This window comes from Nycticebus coucang, chromosome 4, assembly GCF_027406575.1.
Source record: "Nycticebus coucang isolate mNycCou1 chromosome 4, mNycCou1.pri, whole genome shotgun sequence".
Lineage (NCBI taxonomy): Eukaryota > Metazoa > Chordata > Mammalia > Primates > Lorisidae > Nycticebus > Nycticebus coucang.
This window is the reverse complement of record NC_069783.1, coordinates 133,966,931-133,983,965: the sequence shown is the minus strand read 5'-3', so window position 1 is coordinate 133,983,965 and position 17,035 is coordinate 133,966,931. Positions and strand designations below refer to the sequence as shown.

At 52.7% G+C, this 17,035-nt stretch overlaps 3 protein-coding genes across 4 annotated transcripts in view; all 3 read right to left on the bottom strand.

Moving 5' to 3' along the window:
- CABIN1 (calcineurin binding protein 1) overlaps window positions 1–956 on the bottom strand; it is a 172,701-nt gene extending 171,745 nt beyond the window's left edge. Inside the window, exon 1 of one of the 2 annotated variants that reach the window (XM_053587053.1) lies at window positions 668–956. The gene's annotated coding sequence lies outside the window, so the exon portion shown is untranslated. The remainder of the gene's footprint in view (window positions 1–667) is intronic. The other variant, XM_053587054.1, reaches the window with a different exon arrangement.
- Window positions 957–4,117: 3,161 nt separating this feature from the next.
- DDT (D-dopachrome tautomerase) lies at window positions 4,118–7,211 on the bottom strand. Its single transcript, XM_053587087.1, has 3 exons — window positions 6,852–7,211; window positions 6,357–6,532; window positions 4,118–4,312 (listed from the first exon to the last, which is right to left on the bottom strand). Exons 1-3 carry the CDS (start codon window positions 6,957–6,959, stop codon window positions 4,240–4,242), a joined length of 357 nt encoding a protein of 118 aa, XP_053443062.1. The 5' UTR covers window positions 6,960–7,211; the 3' UTR covers window positions 4,118–4,239.
- A 1,955-nt stretch (window positions 7,212–9,166) lies between these two features.
- Window positions 9,167–16,476, bottom strand: LOC128583142 (glutathione S-transferase theta-3-like). The gene is made up of 5 exons (XM_053587081.1): window positions 15,949–16,476; window positions 14,429–14,516; window positions 12,645–12,795; window positions 9,888–10,064; window positions 9,167–9,555 (listed from the first exon to the last, which is right to left on the bottom strand). Exons 1-5 carry the CDS (start codon window positions 16,058–16,060, stop codon window positions 9,361–9,363), a joined length of 723 nt encoding a protein of 240 aa, XP_053443056.1. The 5' UTR covers window positions 16,061–16,476; the 3' UTR covers window positions 9,167–9,360.
- Window positions 16,477–17,035: the final 559 nt, after the last annotated feature.

Below are 17,035 nucleotides of genomic sequence, written 5' to 3'. Positions count from 1 at the left end.
TTCAAATTATACATATTGTATAACTTGTATGTATACGTACAATGCATATATATTGTATAATTTGTATGCACACATACACGTGGTTATATTTCATTTTATACGTATATTAAATTCTACACATAAAATTCAAATTTCTGTGTCCATAAGTAAAATTTTATTGGAACACGGCCACTGTCTTTCATATTGCCTTTAGCAGTATCCACACTACAACACTAGAACTAAGTAGACCGCCTATGACTCTCGGAGCCTAAAAATACTAAGGACTATTATACTTATGACTATTTACAACATATTATAATAACATGTATCAACATTACATTTACAACAAAAGTTTGACGACTCCCGAACGGGACCATTCATAAAGATACTTTATTTCCAACCACACAGAAAGAATCTTAGCCACACGGAATCCGACGTTCCCACACCTACGACCTGTTACAATCCAAGTCCTGAAAGTCCCCCCAGCCCCAAAGTCACTTGTGCAGACACCCAGGCATGTCAGATGAGCTCCATCTAGCCAGGGCCTGCCTCCTCCTAGGAGGCTGGAGAGTGGTCAGCACTTGGGGTCTGGAGTAAGGCTGACCCATGGGGTACTAAGAGCAAGTCATTTCACCTCGCCTCGGCCTCAGTTTCCAGCCCCGTAAAAGGCACTGGTAACAGCACTCACCTCTGTCAGGGCTGCTGTGAAGGGGACGGGAAAGGACGCGCGAATAAAGATTGCCGGGCTTTGCACCAGGCAGCCGCTGAATCAAGGGTGGCTCCTGCCGTTACTGTAAACCACTGCGGAGGCCAGAACTCTCGCGGGGCGCCCAGGGCGGCGGCGCGAGCCGTGAAGCCCGCCGGGCAGCGGGGCAGCCGGGCCTGGTTCCTCCCGCTCTCCGGCCTCGGTTTCCCAGACTGTGGCACTGGAGCTGCCCGAGGAACCCCCAGAGTCTTCACACGATTCGGCCCCGCACCGACAGACGCTCAGGCCCGCGCCCCTGGCTCAACCAAGCCGCGACCCCGCGCTGGTGCAGCCCCCCGACCTGCAGCTGGGGGAACTCGCCGAGCGTCTCCACAGCAACGGCCGGCCAGCCCCAAACCCTCTGCGCGGGCCGGCTGAGCGCCTGACAACAAGGCGCTCTCCCATTGGCTCCGATGCCGGCTCCTCCAGCCAATCATCGCGGACCCACGCCCTCCCTCTGCCCTTCCATTGGTTTTGCCCTGACCCCGCCCTAGGAGCTCCTGGAACCTGCCCCGCGCGCGTCTGAGAAACGCTGGGTAGATCGCCGCTGTCAGTCCCGGAGGCTGTTTCGGAGGTTAAGAGCGCCAGCTTATGGTTGTCTTCCCGGCTCCATCGCTTGCAACGCTTGGCCTGAGCAGTCGCTAAATGACTTGGCTGTGTATTGTTAAAACCTGGGACAGATATTCTGCAGGCAGTGGAAACTTGGGGAACGTTTAGAGGAACTAGGGAGGAGGAGCATCCTTATTCATTACATTACCCGTGCCTCACCTCTTTCCGAAAAGGATTTGAAACCCAAAAGGCACAGATACAATCGAACTAGCGAAACAAAGGGAAAAAAGAAAAAGACCCGGGACAGAGTGAGGGCGGATGGGGTGGAGTGGGGTGGTAGTGTCAGAATTCCAGAGCTGAAAAGGCTTAAGTCTGGAAGAGGTTTGTCTCTAGGGAAGTAATAATGAAGCGTTTTAGGGACGGGCTTCACGCTTTGGTTGAATTCATAGCTGCTTGAGGCCAGCAAGGATGATTTAAATAGGGACGAATGTTACGGCCTTCTTTTTGACCTTAAAAGACAGTAAAATCACGATGAAGTTCTGTACAATAAAGCTTTCCTGATATGCTAGAAGTTTCAAAACTTATTGAGTCGGGTGGCGCCTGTGGCTCAAAAGAGTAGGGCGCCAGCCCCATATGCCGGAGGTGGCGGGTTCAAACCCAGCCCCGGCCAAAAAACCGCAAAAACAAAAAACTTACTAAGTCACCAACCTTGATTCGAGAAAAGTTAAGGGGAAAATATTGGAAAGAAGCATAAACAAATGGTTTTAAACTTGCACAGACAGCAGGGCGTGGTGGCTCATGCCTGTAATCCTAGCAACTTTGGGATGCGAGGAGGATGGATTGCTTGAGCTCAGGAGTTCCAGACTAGTCTGAGCGAGAGAACCCCATCTCTACAAATAAATAAATAATCTAGCCAGGGGTGGTGGCAGGTCCCTGTAGTCCCAGCTACACTGGAGGCTGAGGCTGGAGTAACTCAGGAGCCCAAGAGTTTGAGGTTGCTGTAAGCTTTGATGCGACAGCACTCTACCTAGGGCAACACAGAGAGCCACATGGAATCACTTTTTTTTCTGTCTCAAAAAACAATTGTACAGGCTCGGCTTCTGTGGCTCAAGCGGCTAAGGCACCAGCCACATACACCTGAGCTGGCAGGTTCGAATCCAGCCCAGTCCCCCAAACAATGATGGCCGCAACCAAAAAATAGCTGGGCATTGTGGCAGGCGCCTGTAGTCCCAGCTACTTGGGAGGCAGAGGCAGGAGAATTGCTTGAGCCCAGGAGTTGGAGGTTGCTGTGAGCTGTGATGCCACAGCACTCTACCCAGGGTGACAGCTTGAGGCTCTGTCTCAAAAAAAAAGGGGGGGGGCGGCGCCTGCAACTCAAAGGAGAAGGGCACTGGCCCCATATGCTGGAGGTGGCGGGTTCAAACCCAGCCCCAGCCAAAAACAAACAAACAAAAAACAACAACAACAAAAAAAAAAAACACAACTATACAGATAACATGCAAGCTTGGATGCAGCTCTCACCCCTAAATTGTGTCTTGAAAGGACTGCTGATGGAAAGGGCTGTCCAAGCAGCCCAGAGCTGTGTGGCAAAGGTTCTGAGGTGAGCAACTGTGGATAATGCAGGAGCCTCAGGATTATCATGATGCAATGCTCAGGAGCAGCACAGTTGAGAGAGAACTCTAGAGAGGTGGGAAAAGGCCAGTCCCTACAAGCCAGCAGACACAAAGCACTTTCGCCACAGTGGGGCTGATAGATTTAACGTGGGGAGGCTTGATAGGAGCCTGTTGCCTTGTGGTCTCAGTGAGAGCTAGACCTTAAACTCATCCTTGGGCACTGCAACCATTCATTCATTTTCAACCCACAAACATCCCCTGAGTCCCTCTGGGAAGCAGGATACCCATGAAACATGTTGGCAGAGAGATGAGTGCAGAAACAATGAGGACAAGGAGTGGGGAAAGGAACTCCAAGGTTTAGCTTTTGATAAGAGTCCTCAGCAATGGTCAGGTACAAACACAGCAGGCTCAGGCATATTCCATTAGAAACTAAATTTATCAACTCTATAGACTTCACAGACTCACAATCTGAATTTGATATTTCACTGGTGCCCTAAAGACAAGTATCATCAAATGTTTGTGCAGGGAAATAGTGTCTACCACGGTGTCTAAGGGTCATGAGATGAAGACTCTGCATCAAAATTCCTGAAAGCTACTGAAATGGAGACTTCCTTTAGCCTCCCTCACTCCATCTATACATACTCTGAAATTCAAAAGCTTGGCATGGTATTTAGATAGAGGGCAGTGGTGACATTCATTTAGTTTCTAGTGGCAGACACTACATTTCCAGGTTTGGTATTCTGGGACACAAGTTTTACAAAGTGCACAACTCCAAAGAATTCTCAGCAAGAGTCAAGGGAGAAGCTAAAAGTTCTCTTCCCTGGAATGCCCAGAAAAGGTCCCTGAAGTCCAGCCTTCCCTGTTGCTCTGCCTGGTACAGCAGGCTGTGGACAGGAAATATCCTATCCCACCCAAGGCTGAGCACTGAAGCCTCGGGAGGTCAGCAGAGTCTGCAAGAAGGCCCAGGCTGGACCCAGCTGCCTGTACCTATGCACTAGCCTGCACGTGGCCATGGAGAGGAAATCCTCTAGGCCGAACCCTCCTCTGGAGATCCAAGCAGTCTAAGCATATCAGACAGCAGCCCTGAAGACAGGAAACATCCTGCCCCCAGGTTCCCTGAGCCTCTTCCTCACCCACCAGCACTGCTGCCCACGGTGGCCCAGGACACCCAGAAGTATAGGGAGGTAAAGAAGACATGTTTGCATAATGAAGCTCTCTTCATTTATTTGTCAAGAAGATGATTGTAAGGCCACATGCATGTCTGCATGAGGGAGTGTCCAAAGCTTGTCCCCACTAGGTCCTCCCTCTGCCAAGAGGTCTTTCTGGAAGGGGCAACCAGCTCACAGATGCCAATCACAAAAAAGTCATGACTGTCCCTTTCTTGCCAATCTGCCAGGGCTCCAGGGGGAAAAAGCGGATAATAATCCTTCAGGAGATAGAGAAAAAGACATCATCGGCATTTCAGCTAACAACCTCATCCTGCAAAACCCACTGTGAGATCCTGGAACAGCCCACCAGGCATTTTGAAAACCTGCTTATCACAGTAAGTGATCTTCCCCTAACCCCCGATTGAGCAGTGGGACTGTCAGATGTGGGATGATGGCAGCACATTAGCAAAGCCCACCCAGGACAGACACTCAACACAGCAGCGTCCATGTGTGTGTGCTGTACGTGCAATTGTCCGTGACAGTCTGTGGGCTCAGAGGGACAGCCTGCCTCCCATATGCAGGTCCCTGTGGCCATGCGGTGCCTCAGCCACCCTTGTTTTCTCAAAACCCGGCCCAAGGCCAGGCACACAGGATAACCCCCAACTAATATCTGTGGAATGAGTGAACATGCCTCTCTCACAGAGGTGCCAGGACGTATCCAGTGAAGGGGGAGAGCTTGGGATGGCCTGGCTGGGGGAGGGAAAGCAATGTTATGACAGCCTCAGTCTTTCCATCTGTAAAATCCACTCAATGGTGATATCTATTTCTTTTCTTTTTTTTTTTTTTTTTTTGTAGAGACAGAGTCTCACTGTACCGCCCTCAGGTAGAGTGCCGTGGTGTCACATGGCTCACAGCAACCTCCAACTCTTGGGCTTACGTGATTCTCTTGTCTCAGCCTCCCGAGCAGCTGGGACTATAGGCGCCCGCCACAATGCCCGGCTATTTTTTTGTTGCAGTTTGGCCGGGGCTGGGTTTGAACCCGCCACCCTCAGCATATGGGGCCGGCGCCCTACTCACTGAGCCACAGGTGCCGCCCAGTGATATCTATTTCAAAGGGATGGCATGTCTGCACAAAGGAAGTGTGTCAGGACTTGTGAAGATCTATGGGATCTGGCTTGGCGCCCGTAGCTCAGGGAGTAGAGAACCAGCCACATACACCAAAGCTGGCAGGTTTGAGCCCGGCCTCGGCCTGCTAAAAAACAATGACAACTGCAACCAAAAAAAAAATAAATAAATAGTCAGGCATTGTGGTGGGCACCTGTAATCCCAGCTATTCGGAACGCTGAGGCAAGAGAATCGCTTAAGCCCAAGAGTTTGAGGTTGCTGTGAGCTGTGATGCCATGGCACTCTTCCAAGGGCAACATAGTGAAACTTTGTCTCAAAAAAAAAAAAAAACCACTATGGGATCATGTGCATAAAGTACCTGTAGAGTACCTGGCACATGGCAGCCATCTGTACACTACTTGTTGTTGTTAGTATGACAACTGTCTTTCAGTGTCCATGAGGATTTGTTCCAGGACCCCCTCCCAAGGATACCAAAATCTGTATGCTAAAATCCTTATATAAAATGGTATAGTATTTGCATATAACCTATACATATCCTCCCATAAAACTTTAACTCTGCCACAGAATGACAGGTTTGGGTTGTTAGGGCTTCTTGTAGGGAAGGAGGTCATTTAATCTACCCCCGGCCCCGATTCACAGAAGAGGAGGTTGCAAACTGGAGATGGTTCATTTCCAGGTTTGTGTAGGGTTCCCTGACTATGCTGGGTCTAAAACATCCAGGCCAATGATCTTTTCACTAATCTGTGAGGCTCTCCCAAGCCTCACCTGGAACCTGGTTGGGCCATAGGTCCAAAGGTCACAACCTCTGCACATACCCATAATTCCTTCTGACCAGCCTGGGAAAAGTGCTAGAAAAGCGGACTATCTGGCTTCTTTAGCCAGGTTTACCCTGCCAAGGTATCGGGGCAGGTACCGCACCCAGATCATCCCACAGGACCCTTGCGATGCCCCTGGGGAATGGTTAAAAACAGCCTTCTCAGTTCACAGATGGAAACGCTGAGAAGCAAAGGCAGGAATTCACTCCATCCTGGTGCCACCATGAAAATGGACCCATTATCTGAGATCTGGAGGGGCCAAGGGTCCCCAGAGCACCAGGCCCTGATGTGTCCCCCCTGGGCAAGGCAAGAAATGTATTTTTCCCCCGAGTGGGGATCACTGCCTCCTGGGCGCAGTGGTCCTCTCACTACCCCTACGCACCGGTCCTGGCCCAGGGCCAGCTCCTTGGTGAGAAATTCGAAGAGGCGAGAGCTGTGGCCACGGTTGTCCTCTGCCGTGCCCACCACGCCGATGGAGGAGACCAACAGCTGCGCGCAGGGCTCCGTGGAGCCGCTCAGCGCCATGGACAGGCCGGGCCGCACCGTCACGTTCACGCGCTGCGAAGGACACGAAAGTTTTTCCCGAAGCTGGGGCCGGCCAGGCTTCATCTAGTGACCCCGGCGCGCGAGAGCCGAGACGCGCAGGGCTCGTGGGATCTGGGGTCTGGGTTCAGGGCTCTGGGCACAGGTCGGGGTCACGGCTGAGGGAGGAGGGCAGACGAGCCACGGGGTCATGGTGCACGGAAAGGAAGAGCTTGGGGGGCGGGGTATCCCTGGGACAGGAGTCGAGATCACTGCGGTTCGGGAGCGGCAGGAACAGAGCCAGACCCCAGACCACCAACCTCCCCTCGCCCGGAGCTCCCCAGCCCACGCTCACGTCCTCAGGTTTGCCCAGGATGGCAGCAGTGGCCGCGCAGAGACGTTTCTCCAGTCCTGCGGGCACGCGATCGGCGGGCAGATTCGTGTCCAGCTCAACGAAAGGCATGCTCGGCGGAAGTACTAGGGGAAGCGGCAGAGAAGAACCCGGCGGAGCTGGGCTGAGCAAAGGAGTCAAGTACTAGGGAGCAGGGGCGGGGCGCCTTGGAAGCCAGGCCGCTCATTGGCTGAGTTGAGACTCGGCGCTCCCAATTGGCTGCTTTAGGCCACACCCGCCTCTGCTACACCAGAGCCAGTGACGTGCTCTGCCTCTGCTTTCCGAATGGCCTGGCCCTTAGAATCCCTGCCCTGTCCCCGCCCCGCTTCGTCCGGTTAGCGGTAGTTTTCTTCTATTCAGATTTTTCCGCGTTGTGGTCGCCTGGTTCCTATCCCCCATTTAGGTAAGAGAGCCAAACACCCCCCCCTAAATACACACACACACACACCTACAAGGGCTTCCAAGCTCGACCCTAATAACGAATGTCATGGGAATTTAAAAAAAAGATAATCTCACTCTGTCGCCCTGCGTACAGTCCTGTGCTGTCATAGCTCACAGCAACCTCAAACTCTTAGGCTCCAGAGTTACTCTAGCCTCAGCCTCCCAAGTCGCTTGGACTACGGGCGCCTGCCACAACATCCGGCTAGTTTTTCTATTTTTTTTTTTATAGTAGAGACGGGGGTCTAGCTCTTGCTTAGGTTGGCCTCCAACTCCTGAGCTCAAGTCCACCCGCCTCAGCCTCCCAAAGGGCTAGCCACGGTGCACTGCTTAAACTTTTTTTGTTTGTTTGTTTGACACAGAGTCTCACTATGTCAACCTCGGAAGAGTGCCTTGGAGTCCACAGCTCACAGGAACGTCAAAGTCTTGGGCTTAAGTAATTCTCTTGCCTCAGCCTCCAAGCAGCTGGGACTACAGGCATCTGCCACAACGCCCAGCTATTTTTTTGTTGTACTTGTTATATTTATTGTTTGGCAGGCCGGGGCTGGGTTTGAACCCACCATCCCCGGTGTATGTGGCCAGTACCCTTGCCACTGAGCTACAGGTGCCAAGCCTGCTTAAATATTTTTTGAATGAGTTGCCACCTTTTCGAAGTCAGGCAATTTCGCATTCAATATGGAAATCTGAGATTCTCTTGAACAGTCAGAAGACCTGCTGAGGCATGCTTTGTAGCCTCTTATGCCCCTGTCTACTGTGGGTGGTAAAGGTGTTATAATGTGAAAATCTGTTGGTGTGGCTAAACATGAGTCTTTCAACAGTGTTGCAAAGTCATTTGAATTATAAATTTCAAGCAGAATAGAACTCAGTAATTGACAATCTCCTTAAAGTGACCTAATTTTCTTAGACTGGACGTGCACCACACGTACGTATCAGCCTAGTAGACAACCTCTACTGTTCCTTATGTTGACCACGTCTGTATGTTGACCAGTTTGTTACACCCCCTTGGGTGGTCAATTTACAGAAGTTCTACTGTATATAATTAATACTGTGTGGGTATATATGTACAATTTCAATTACACATTAAAACTATATATAATTGTGCATACTGAAGGAGCCTTTGTTGGAAGGCAGGCTGAGAGTGTCTGTCATGGTCCTATCCTGTTATAACGTATTTCATCTAGTAGATGACTCAGATATCAAAGGGTCTGGGACAGGTTGTGACAGTCCTGAGCAGAGAGAGCAGGGACAGGTAGCCAGTCTGGCACCCAGAATGGGGCATGGAGAAGCCAGTGGTCAGGGTGTCAAGGCCTGGAAGAGCAAGGCCACTCAGCAACATTTGAAGGACCAGGAATAACCAGGGGTTTCCCACTCCGAAAGCAGGTTCATGAACCAGCTCTGTGCCCCACCTGTGGGAGGCAGCATCACCTGGGAGAGAAACCTAGAAGATGGAGACCATTCCTCATTCAGACATCTCTCCACCAGGTCAGCCCCTGGCCTGTGCTGCATGCTCAGACCAAGGGCCATGGAGCCTGAGGGAGGGTGAGGAGCACTGAGATCTCCTCTAGGCTGGGGCTGGGGAGGTCAGAGAAGTCTCCCCAGAGAAGCAACAAGGTGTCCAATGCCAAAGACCAGCAGGGTCTACCAGGCAAAAAAGGTGAGGAGGGAACAGCAGGAGCCACAGCCAGGAGGCCAAGGCCGGAGCCAGGAGAGGGGTGTGTAATATGTGCGGCCTGAAGGGGGCGGCATGGAGGCGTGAGGCAAGGCTTAAATGCAAAGTTCAGTAACCTGTGCTTTAGCCTCAGGGCAGTGAGGAGCCGTAGAAAGTATCACTCAAAAGAGGGTCAGGGTCCAGTAAGTGTTTACTAAAGTGTTTTCCAGAGGTCCTGTGGAAGCTGGAATGAAAGGGTAAAAGTGGGATAGGGAGCAAAAGGCCACAGACACGATGTCTGGAGGGTCCTATGGACCAGAGCCTGCTCAGACCTGAAGTTCTTGCAGCCAAGGAGACAGGCAAGCTGCCACATTCAGGCAGAGATGCTCACTGCAACAAAGCCTGCACTGAGGGTCGCAGCTTCTCCTTTGTGGCAGGGTCTGCTGGAGGCAGGTCTTTGAGCTTCAGGATCTCTGCATTGGCCTCCCGGAAGAGGTCCTCCCCCACTGCAGCCACCACACGCTGGCGCCAGGCAGACAGCTTGGGCCGGCCTTCGAAGACTCGGCAGCCAGCGCTGACAGGCTATAGGGACAGAGAGCCAGGAAGAGGGGCTGGGCACTGCCAAGCACAAGGCAGCATGACCTGATTAGGGTCCACTAGACTGGATTCTCCCTCCTCCACTCTGTGCTTGATGGGCTGGGGGGATGCCCCTCCCAGGGAATCCTGGGAAGTTCCTCAACATCCCAGTGGTGAGGAATTTTGAAGCTGCATTTTATAGACAAAGATGCTAAGGCTCAGAGGGGGAAGTGACTCACCTAGGATTCCACAGCCAGAAAGAACAATGTGAGCTGGGATGTTGACTTCCTCCCTGGACACCCACTGCCCAGCAGGCCACCCCACCACATGGCACTCACGTGCATCAGCTCTGTGATGGCCACCAAGTCAGCCAGGGAGATGTGGGGCCCAGTGAGGAAGGCCTGGTCTCGCAGGAATTTGTCCTCAAGCAACTGCAGGCACCTGTCCAGCTCAGCCAAAGTGGCTGCCAGGGTTTCAGGGGGCACCGGCTCACCCAGGAAGACAGGAAACATCATCTGGTAGGCCAGGAGGCACAGAGAGAGGTCGGACTCTGCCTGGAGCTCATCCTGGTTCCCACTCTCATCCCATCACTACAAGCCCTCTCTCTGTATTTCTCCTCACCTCTGCCCACCCCTTTCAACCCATGGCCACCAGTAGCCCTTATCTCCTCCTCAAACAGGGACAACCTCTACCTCTCTCTGGGTCCTCCCACAGGGCAGCCAGTGGGATCCTTCTGTGACCTCAATCTGCCCATACCCTTTCCTGCATAAAGCCTTCCATGGCTCCTCCCTGCCCTGATGACAAAAACCACAACACAAAGCCCTCCCCAGCATAGTAGCCACCCTCTCTTGACTCCCCTCTTCACCTCCTGTTGCACACAAATACCTTCTCGAATGGGAATGTGTGTGTGAATCCCCTGCCTAAAGTGCATGTTCCCAATCAGTAGGCCGAGATGGGTCCTGAGGCTCTCTATTCCCAACAATGAGCATCAGCATTTCGTGATGATGCAATGCAATGCTTCTGGTCCATGGACCACACCTCGAGTAGCAAAGGTCTGTACTCACTCTACTACTCAATTTCTCTTTATTCTGCCCTCAAACACACCAGGCTCCCTCCCACCAGCTAGGGGTTAAGGTCTGCTCCTAGCCACCAGAGGCTCAAGGAAGACACAGTTATGGTTATGGAAACTGGCGCCTGTAGCTCAGCGGCTAGGGCACTGGCCGCATACACCAGGGATGGCAGGTTCGAATGCGGCCCAGGCCTGCTAAACAACAATGACAACTACAACAACAACAACAACAAAATAGCCAGGCATTGTGGCGGGTGCCTGTAGTCCCAGCTACTTGGGAGGCTGAGGCAAGAGAATTGCTTAAGCCCAAGAGTTTGAGGCTGCTGTGAGCTATGATGGCACAGCACTCTACCAAAAGGTACACAGTGAGACTCTGTCTCAAAAAAAAAAAAAAAAGGATTATGGAAAGTTACTTATTGTCATGAGCAGGCCTGTTTTATACTCTCTCATAAACAGAGGGCACCCACTGTTACAGGGCACTGCATCAGTGCTCTGCAAATATTAATTTGGAGTGTATATTTCAAAAACATATGCACATTTGATAAGTAAAAAGTAATATGCATATGTTGTATTATTATTGTTGTATACTTATTTGAGTATTATTGAAGTTAAACATGTTTTCACCTGTTTACTGACTATTCTTCTCTGTCTTTTAATTAAATCCCTCCTGGTTTCCTTTGCCTATTTTTCCCTGGTGTCTCCGCCTGACAGGTTTGTAAGAACAACTCGAAGATAAGATTTCTTCTTTTTCTTTCTTTATCTGTGAGACAGAGTCTCAATCTGTCTCCCTTATTAGAGTATAGTGGCGTCATCATAGCTCACTGCAACCTCAAACTCCTGGGCTCAAGCAATCCTCCTGCCTCAGCCTCCCGAGTAGCTGGAACTACAGGCACCCACCACAACACCTGGCTAAGTTTTCTATTTTAAGTAGAGTTGGAGGTCTCACTCTTGCTCAGGCTGGTCTCAAACTCCTGAGCTCAAGGGATCCTCCTGTCTCATCCTCCAAGAGTGCTAGGACTACAGTTATGAGCCACCACATCCAGCCTCAAAGATAAAATTTCTAACATATCTTTCTAAGAGCTTTCCCAGTGTTTTGCTTAGTTTAATTTTAATCTTTTTTCACGTACAAAATTTCATCGTATATGTAACATCTATAAGTCTTTTCTTTGTAGAGCTCTTCTACTGTTCTCAGGCTTAGAAAGTCCTTCCATACCCAAAAGGTAGACAGACATTTATTGAAATGTTTCCTTGCTTCTCCCTAGTTTGACTTTTTTCTTTTCTTTCTTTTTTTTTTTTTTTTTGCAGTTTTTGGCCAGGGCTGGGTTTGAACCCGCCACCTCCAGCATATGGGGCCGGCACCCTACTCCTTTGAGCCACAGGTGCCGCCCTTGACTTTTTTCATTTAATAACTCTGCATCTGGGAATTATGTGTGTAGTAAAGTGAAGATTTGAGATTTTTTTTTCTCCACCAAAAGGTAATATTCCCAGGGAACCTGGAGTATGCAAAGGGAATAGGATTAACTTCTAGTAACTCAGGAATCAGGGCACATTGAGGGAATCCCTCCTTGACTCGTGCGTTGGTTTCCCCTCTGAGAAACAAGTTGGATGGATTAGGGAGTCCCCAGCATTCTAGGATTTGGTGTTTTAAGGTCTCAGGTTTGAACAGCATTTTCTTTTTTTTTGAGACAAAGTCTCACTTTGTCGCCCTCGGTAGGGTGCTGTGGTGTCACAGCTCACAGCAACCTCAAACTCTTGGGCTTAAGCGATTCTCTTGCCTCAGCCTACCAAGCAGCTGGGACTAGAGGCACCCACCACAATGCCTGGCTATTTTTTGGTTGCAGTTGTCATTGTTGTTTAGCTGGCCCGGGCTGGGTTCAAACCCGCCAGCCTCGGTGTATGTGGCCGGCGCCCTACCCACTGAGCAACAGGTGCCCCCCTGAACAGCATTTTAAACAGAAATCACCATCCCCTGAGCATCCTGGGAGGTGTCCTCCCCCGCCCCCCCCCAACCGCACCAGTGACTCACCTTCTGCCACATAGCGCGGGTGCAGCTACTGCGCAGGGCCGTGTGCTGCCATGACAGGTATTCATCCACCCGGGCGCGGGCCTGCAGATCCTGGGGGTACCAGTGATCAGGGGCTTTGTACTTACGGCTCAGGTACAACAAGATGGCCACGCTGAGGGGACAGGGCAGGGGCAGAAGAATGGCCCAGTCACTCTTCAGCCATTCTGTGGGGGCATTTTCTATCCCCACAGTGCAGAGGAGGAATCTGAGGCTCACAGGGTTTAGGTGATGGCCCCAAATCACATAACTCTACACTGGGCCAGCCCGTCACCTGAACTAAAGGCAGCAAGAGAGAAAAAAACTGCCGTGGATTTCAGATGGGGCCAGGGCCTCAGGGAAGGCTTCCAGGAGGAAGGGGCACTCGGTAGGAGCCTCGAAGGACGAGATCAACTTACATACCATGCCTCAGCATATCCAAAGCATGGACAGTGCCACAAGCATGGCCAGCTGCCTCCTCAGACTTTCCTGGGGCCTCCTAAAGCCTCCCAGGTAACATAGGTCCATTCCTTCTCAGCTGGTCTCACCTACTTCCACCTGCCCACTGCTCCAGCCCCCTACCCCAGGAAGTCCTCCCTGACCTCTCCCCTGACACGTCTGGCCTGTGCAGCCTGACCCCAGAGCTCTTCATGCCTCCATGGGTGTGGGCCTGTCCACTATCCATAGGCTCTGGAGCCAAATGGCTCTGAACGTGAATCAGGCTGTAACGTGGGGGGACTGTGTGGCTCTGGTGAAAGGATACCTCCATTCAGCCACCAGCCTAGAAGCCAGTCTTAGCTCCCATCTCTCTCGCCCACCTCCAGCTCTTCAGCAAAGCCTACAGCTCAACTTTCAAGAACAGTCGGAACCCACAGCCCCATCCTGCACCACCGTCATAGTCTGGGGCCCCAGCAGTGGGTGCTGAGTGATTGCTGAAGCCTTCTCACCCCAGCCAGAGGGATCTTTTAAAACATAAATTGGAGCACAGCTCTCCTCTGCTCAAAACCCTCCAATGGCGCCATCCCCTGCCCCCATACTGCCCTCTGCCCTCACCGCCTGCTTTTCTCACTTACCCCCAGCCACTCTGGTCCCTACTCCAGCCTGAACCCACCCATCGTCCTGCTTCAGGCCTTCTTCCCCACTCTTCGCTCTAGCCAAAACACTCATGCACCTCCATTCCTGTGGGTCTCTGCTCAGATGCCACCTCCTCCAGGAAACCGTCCCTCAACATCCCATCCACACTTGAAGTGTCATGTTTACTTGGGTTACCGTCAGCTCACTTATCTAGGCTGTGAGCTCCCTGAGAGCAAGGGTGTAAATGTGCTCACTGCTCAAGCCCCAGGCCTAGCTGGGCCTGGCCCCTGTGGATGCTCAGCAAATAGCCGCTGAAGCTTGCTGGGTGTCCCTGGGACCACCCCTGGGAAACAGCTCTTGCCCCACAGGTGTCTGCACAGGTGTCTGATGCAGCTGCCGCTCAGTCCTTAGTGCTCCCCTTGCTTCCAAGGGCTGGGCCCTGTGACCTTGTGCAGGTCCTCTCCCCCCCCCCAGCCTCAGTTTCCTCATCTGTACAATGCAGGGGTACAGCAGGGATGTTATGACTTATCTAGTCCCTCCCAGCCCAGGGGGCCTCTGCCCACCTCAGCCCACTGTCCACCCTGGGGCTGGCACAGGTGCTGGGCCCACAAGCCATGGTCTGAACCATCAACAGTGGACACACAGATGGCTGTCTCACCCCCACAAGGTCCGGCAGCAGCCCAGGGACCCACTACCTCTCGGCCAAGGTGAAGTCTCCATCCTTCAAGGCTGGCACCTTCTTCAGGGGGTTCACCTGGGCAAAGGCATCGCTGTAGTGCTGACCTTTGAGGGGCATCAGTGAAGTGAGTGGAGGGGAGAGCAGCTTGAGGTCTCTGCCCTACCCTATCCTCACCCTGAAACCCGGCATTAGCTTTCTGAGGGCCCTATAAGGGAGACATCCAGGAAGGGAGGCCACTCTGCTAGTCACTGCATCTCAATGACTTAGGTCACCCCTTCCTAGGGCCACCCCCTTGGCACAGGGTGGAGAATGATTATCTGGAGCTGTAAGCCACCTCCTAGCCCAGGAAGGTCTGTCCATAAGTCAAACCTTCCAGCCTCCCCCCTGGGCTCTAGGCTTGTCCCTTCTGACTCATTTTCTTGTGCCAGGGGGGGAATCAGACTCTTCTGACCAGGCTCGGTGACCTGTGACCGAGCCCCATGTCATAGCCCCAGCCACACCTGCTCCAAGCCCTTTGGCCAACCTCACTCTTGCCAGGAACACCTGCCCCATTCAGCTACCCAGCCTCCAACAGCGGAGCTCTTCTTCCTTTCCTGTTCCCAGGTCTGACTCAGTTCACACACAGCCCTCATCCAGCCCACTCACTGCAGTGCTGGAGGCTACACTACATGCCCAGCTAATATGTATGGATCAGACGGCCTCAGTCAAGCCAGGCTGCAGCCTGAGCAGAAGCCTACCTATGGGCCTCTTTGCCTTTCTGGTGAAAGGCAATCACCTCTGCCCATTCTTCCTCCAGAAGCTGCCTCTGTCCTGCAGAAGGCAGCTCAAGCTAGGGGTGTCACGGGCAGTAGGTGGGCAGCCTCAGCTAAGCAGGGGCTTCTCTCTGGCCCTCCCTCTGGGCTTCGGCTCTGCCGCCTGTCCTACCGTCTAGTTACAGCCCTGCCTCCTCCGCTGAATTCTGCCCCAGCCGTGTCTTTGTCTGCTAGCCAGACCAGCAAACACGGTAGCTTAGGGTGAGGGTGCTGGGCTCCCCCACCATCCTGCCACAGGGCTCTTCAAAACCCTCAAGGACCTCCAGCTGGGTCCGAACCCCCATGGGTGAGAAGCATGAAAAAGAAAAGGAAGAATGGTGAGGACCTAAAAGTGGAAGGGACAGAACAAGGGCAGGTAAGAGTAAAGAGGAGACCCTTCTAGAAGGGATGGGGTCTAGTTGGAACAACCCTCTCCTGCTGGTAGATGCAAAAACTCAAGAGCGGAAGTACTACACTTAGGAATCAAGGAGTTTGTTTTCTCCACGCGGGGGGATGGCTAGAGATATTCTGGCCCCCACCCTAATTCCCTACACTCCCCCTGCACCTGCTCCGCCCCTCTTAACCTGTATTTGGAAGACTGTCTTGTATTCACTAGGCAAAAGTCAAGGTTCTTTAAAAATAACTGATGCAACGGTTTCCACCATGGAGAGCCTGACTGTTCCCGTCAGCCTGCACACCCGGCCCGACTGGGAACTGCGCCGACGGGTAGGGGACCCGGGCCCACCTTTGAGCAGCTCCACAGTGCGCATCTCGAAGGGGATACCGTTCTTCTTGGCGAAGATGTAGACGGCGCGGCAGGGCTGGGACACCAGGTCCAAGTAGAGCTCCAGGACCATGGCGGGGGCTGGGGAAGACGTGGGAGGGCAGGCAGATCTAGGAGGAGGATAAGCCCAAAGGACAGCCCCGGAGCAGGAGCAGAGAGCAGGAACCGCCAAGGCAGAGCTGGGGATGGGTGCGCCGCCAGGGATGCCCCTAGCCCAGCCTCGCTCTCCTCGTCCATTGGTTGGCTACGGAAAACTTCGGGCCAATCAGCGACGCCTCGGTTCTCCCGCCTTTCCTCTCGCGTGCACAGAACCCCAGCGGCGGGTCTCCTCCCACTCCAGGAAGGCTAAGTCGCATGCCCCTTCCCTGAACTTTGAAAATCCACCTTCAATAATGGTAGCGAGAAATGAGACGCCAAGGGCGCGTCCAATACAGACTCTCAGGGAATTTAGGGTGGAAAGGTATGGGCTCCTAGTGGTCGACCCAAGCCCCTCCTCCCACCTAGGGATAGGGCAGAGAGAGGAGGGGCCTCCTCACCACGCCTGGACCCAGCTCCCAGAACGGAAGCAGAGGAGGAGGAGTGTCCAGTCCTGTGCTCCCTGGACAGGCCAGGCCCACGCTCTGTGAAAGAACGCGCTGCTCCTTCCCAGTCCCTGGGGTCATGTTCATGACACTGCACTTAATCCCTCCCTCACAAAGCTGAGGCCCTTGAGGCCTGTTCGGAAGTTTCCAGGAGTGTCTGGGATTGCACGAAACTTCTCCGTCCATTTTGCTAGGCCACATACTTCCAACTGGAACCTGGGGTCTCCTGAAACTTGTGGCTAATGACACCCCCATTTCCTGAGAGGCCCTCTACTGAGGAGAGAAGACAGCCCCAAATCCAAGATTCAGAGAAAGCCCCTTGGCAAGTGTTTTGCTTATTGGCGAATAACCAATACTTGAGAACAGCTTTGCCTTCCTGGTCCTCATGGTCCCGTTTCAGGAAGACCTGTCCCCCCCAGGAGAGTGCCTTCCTGGCCTAATGCAGCAGCCCTCTCCAGACTGGAAGC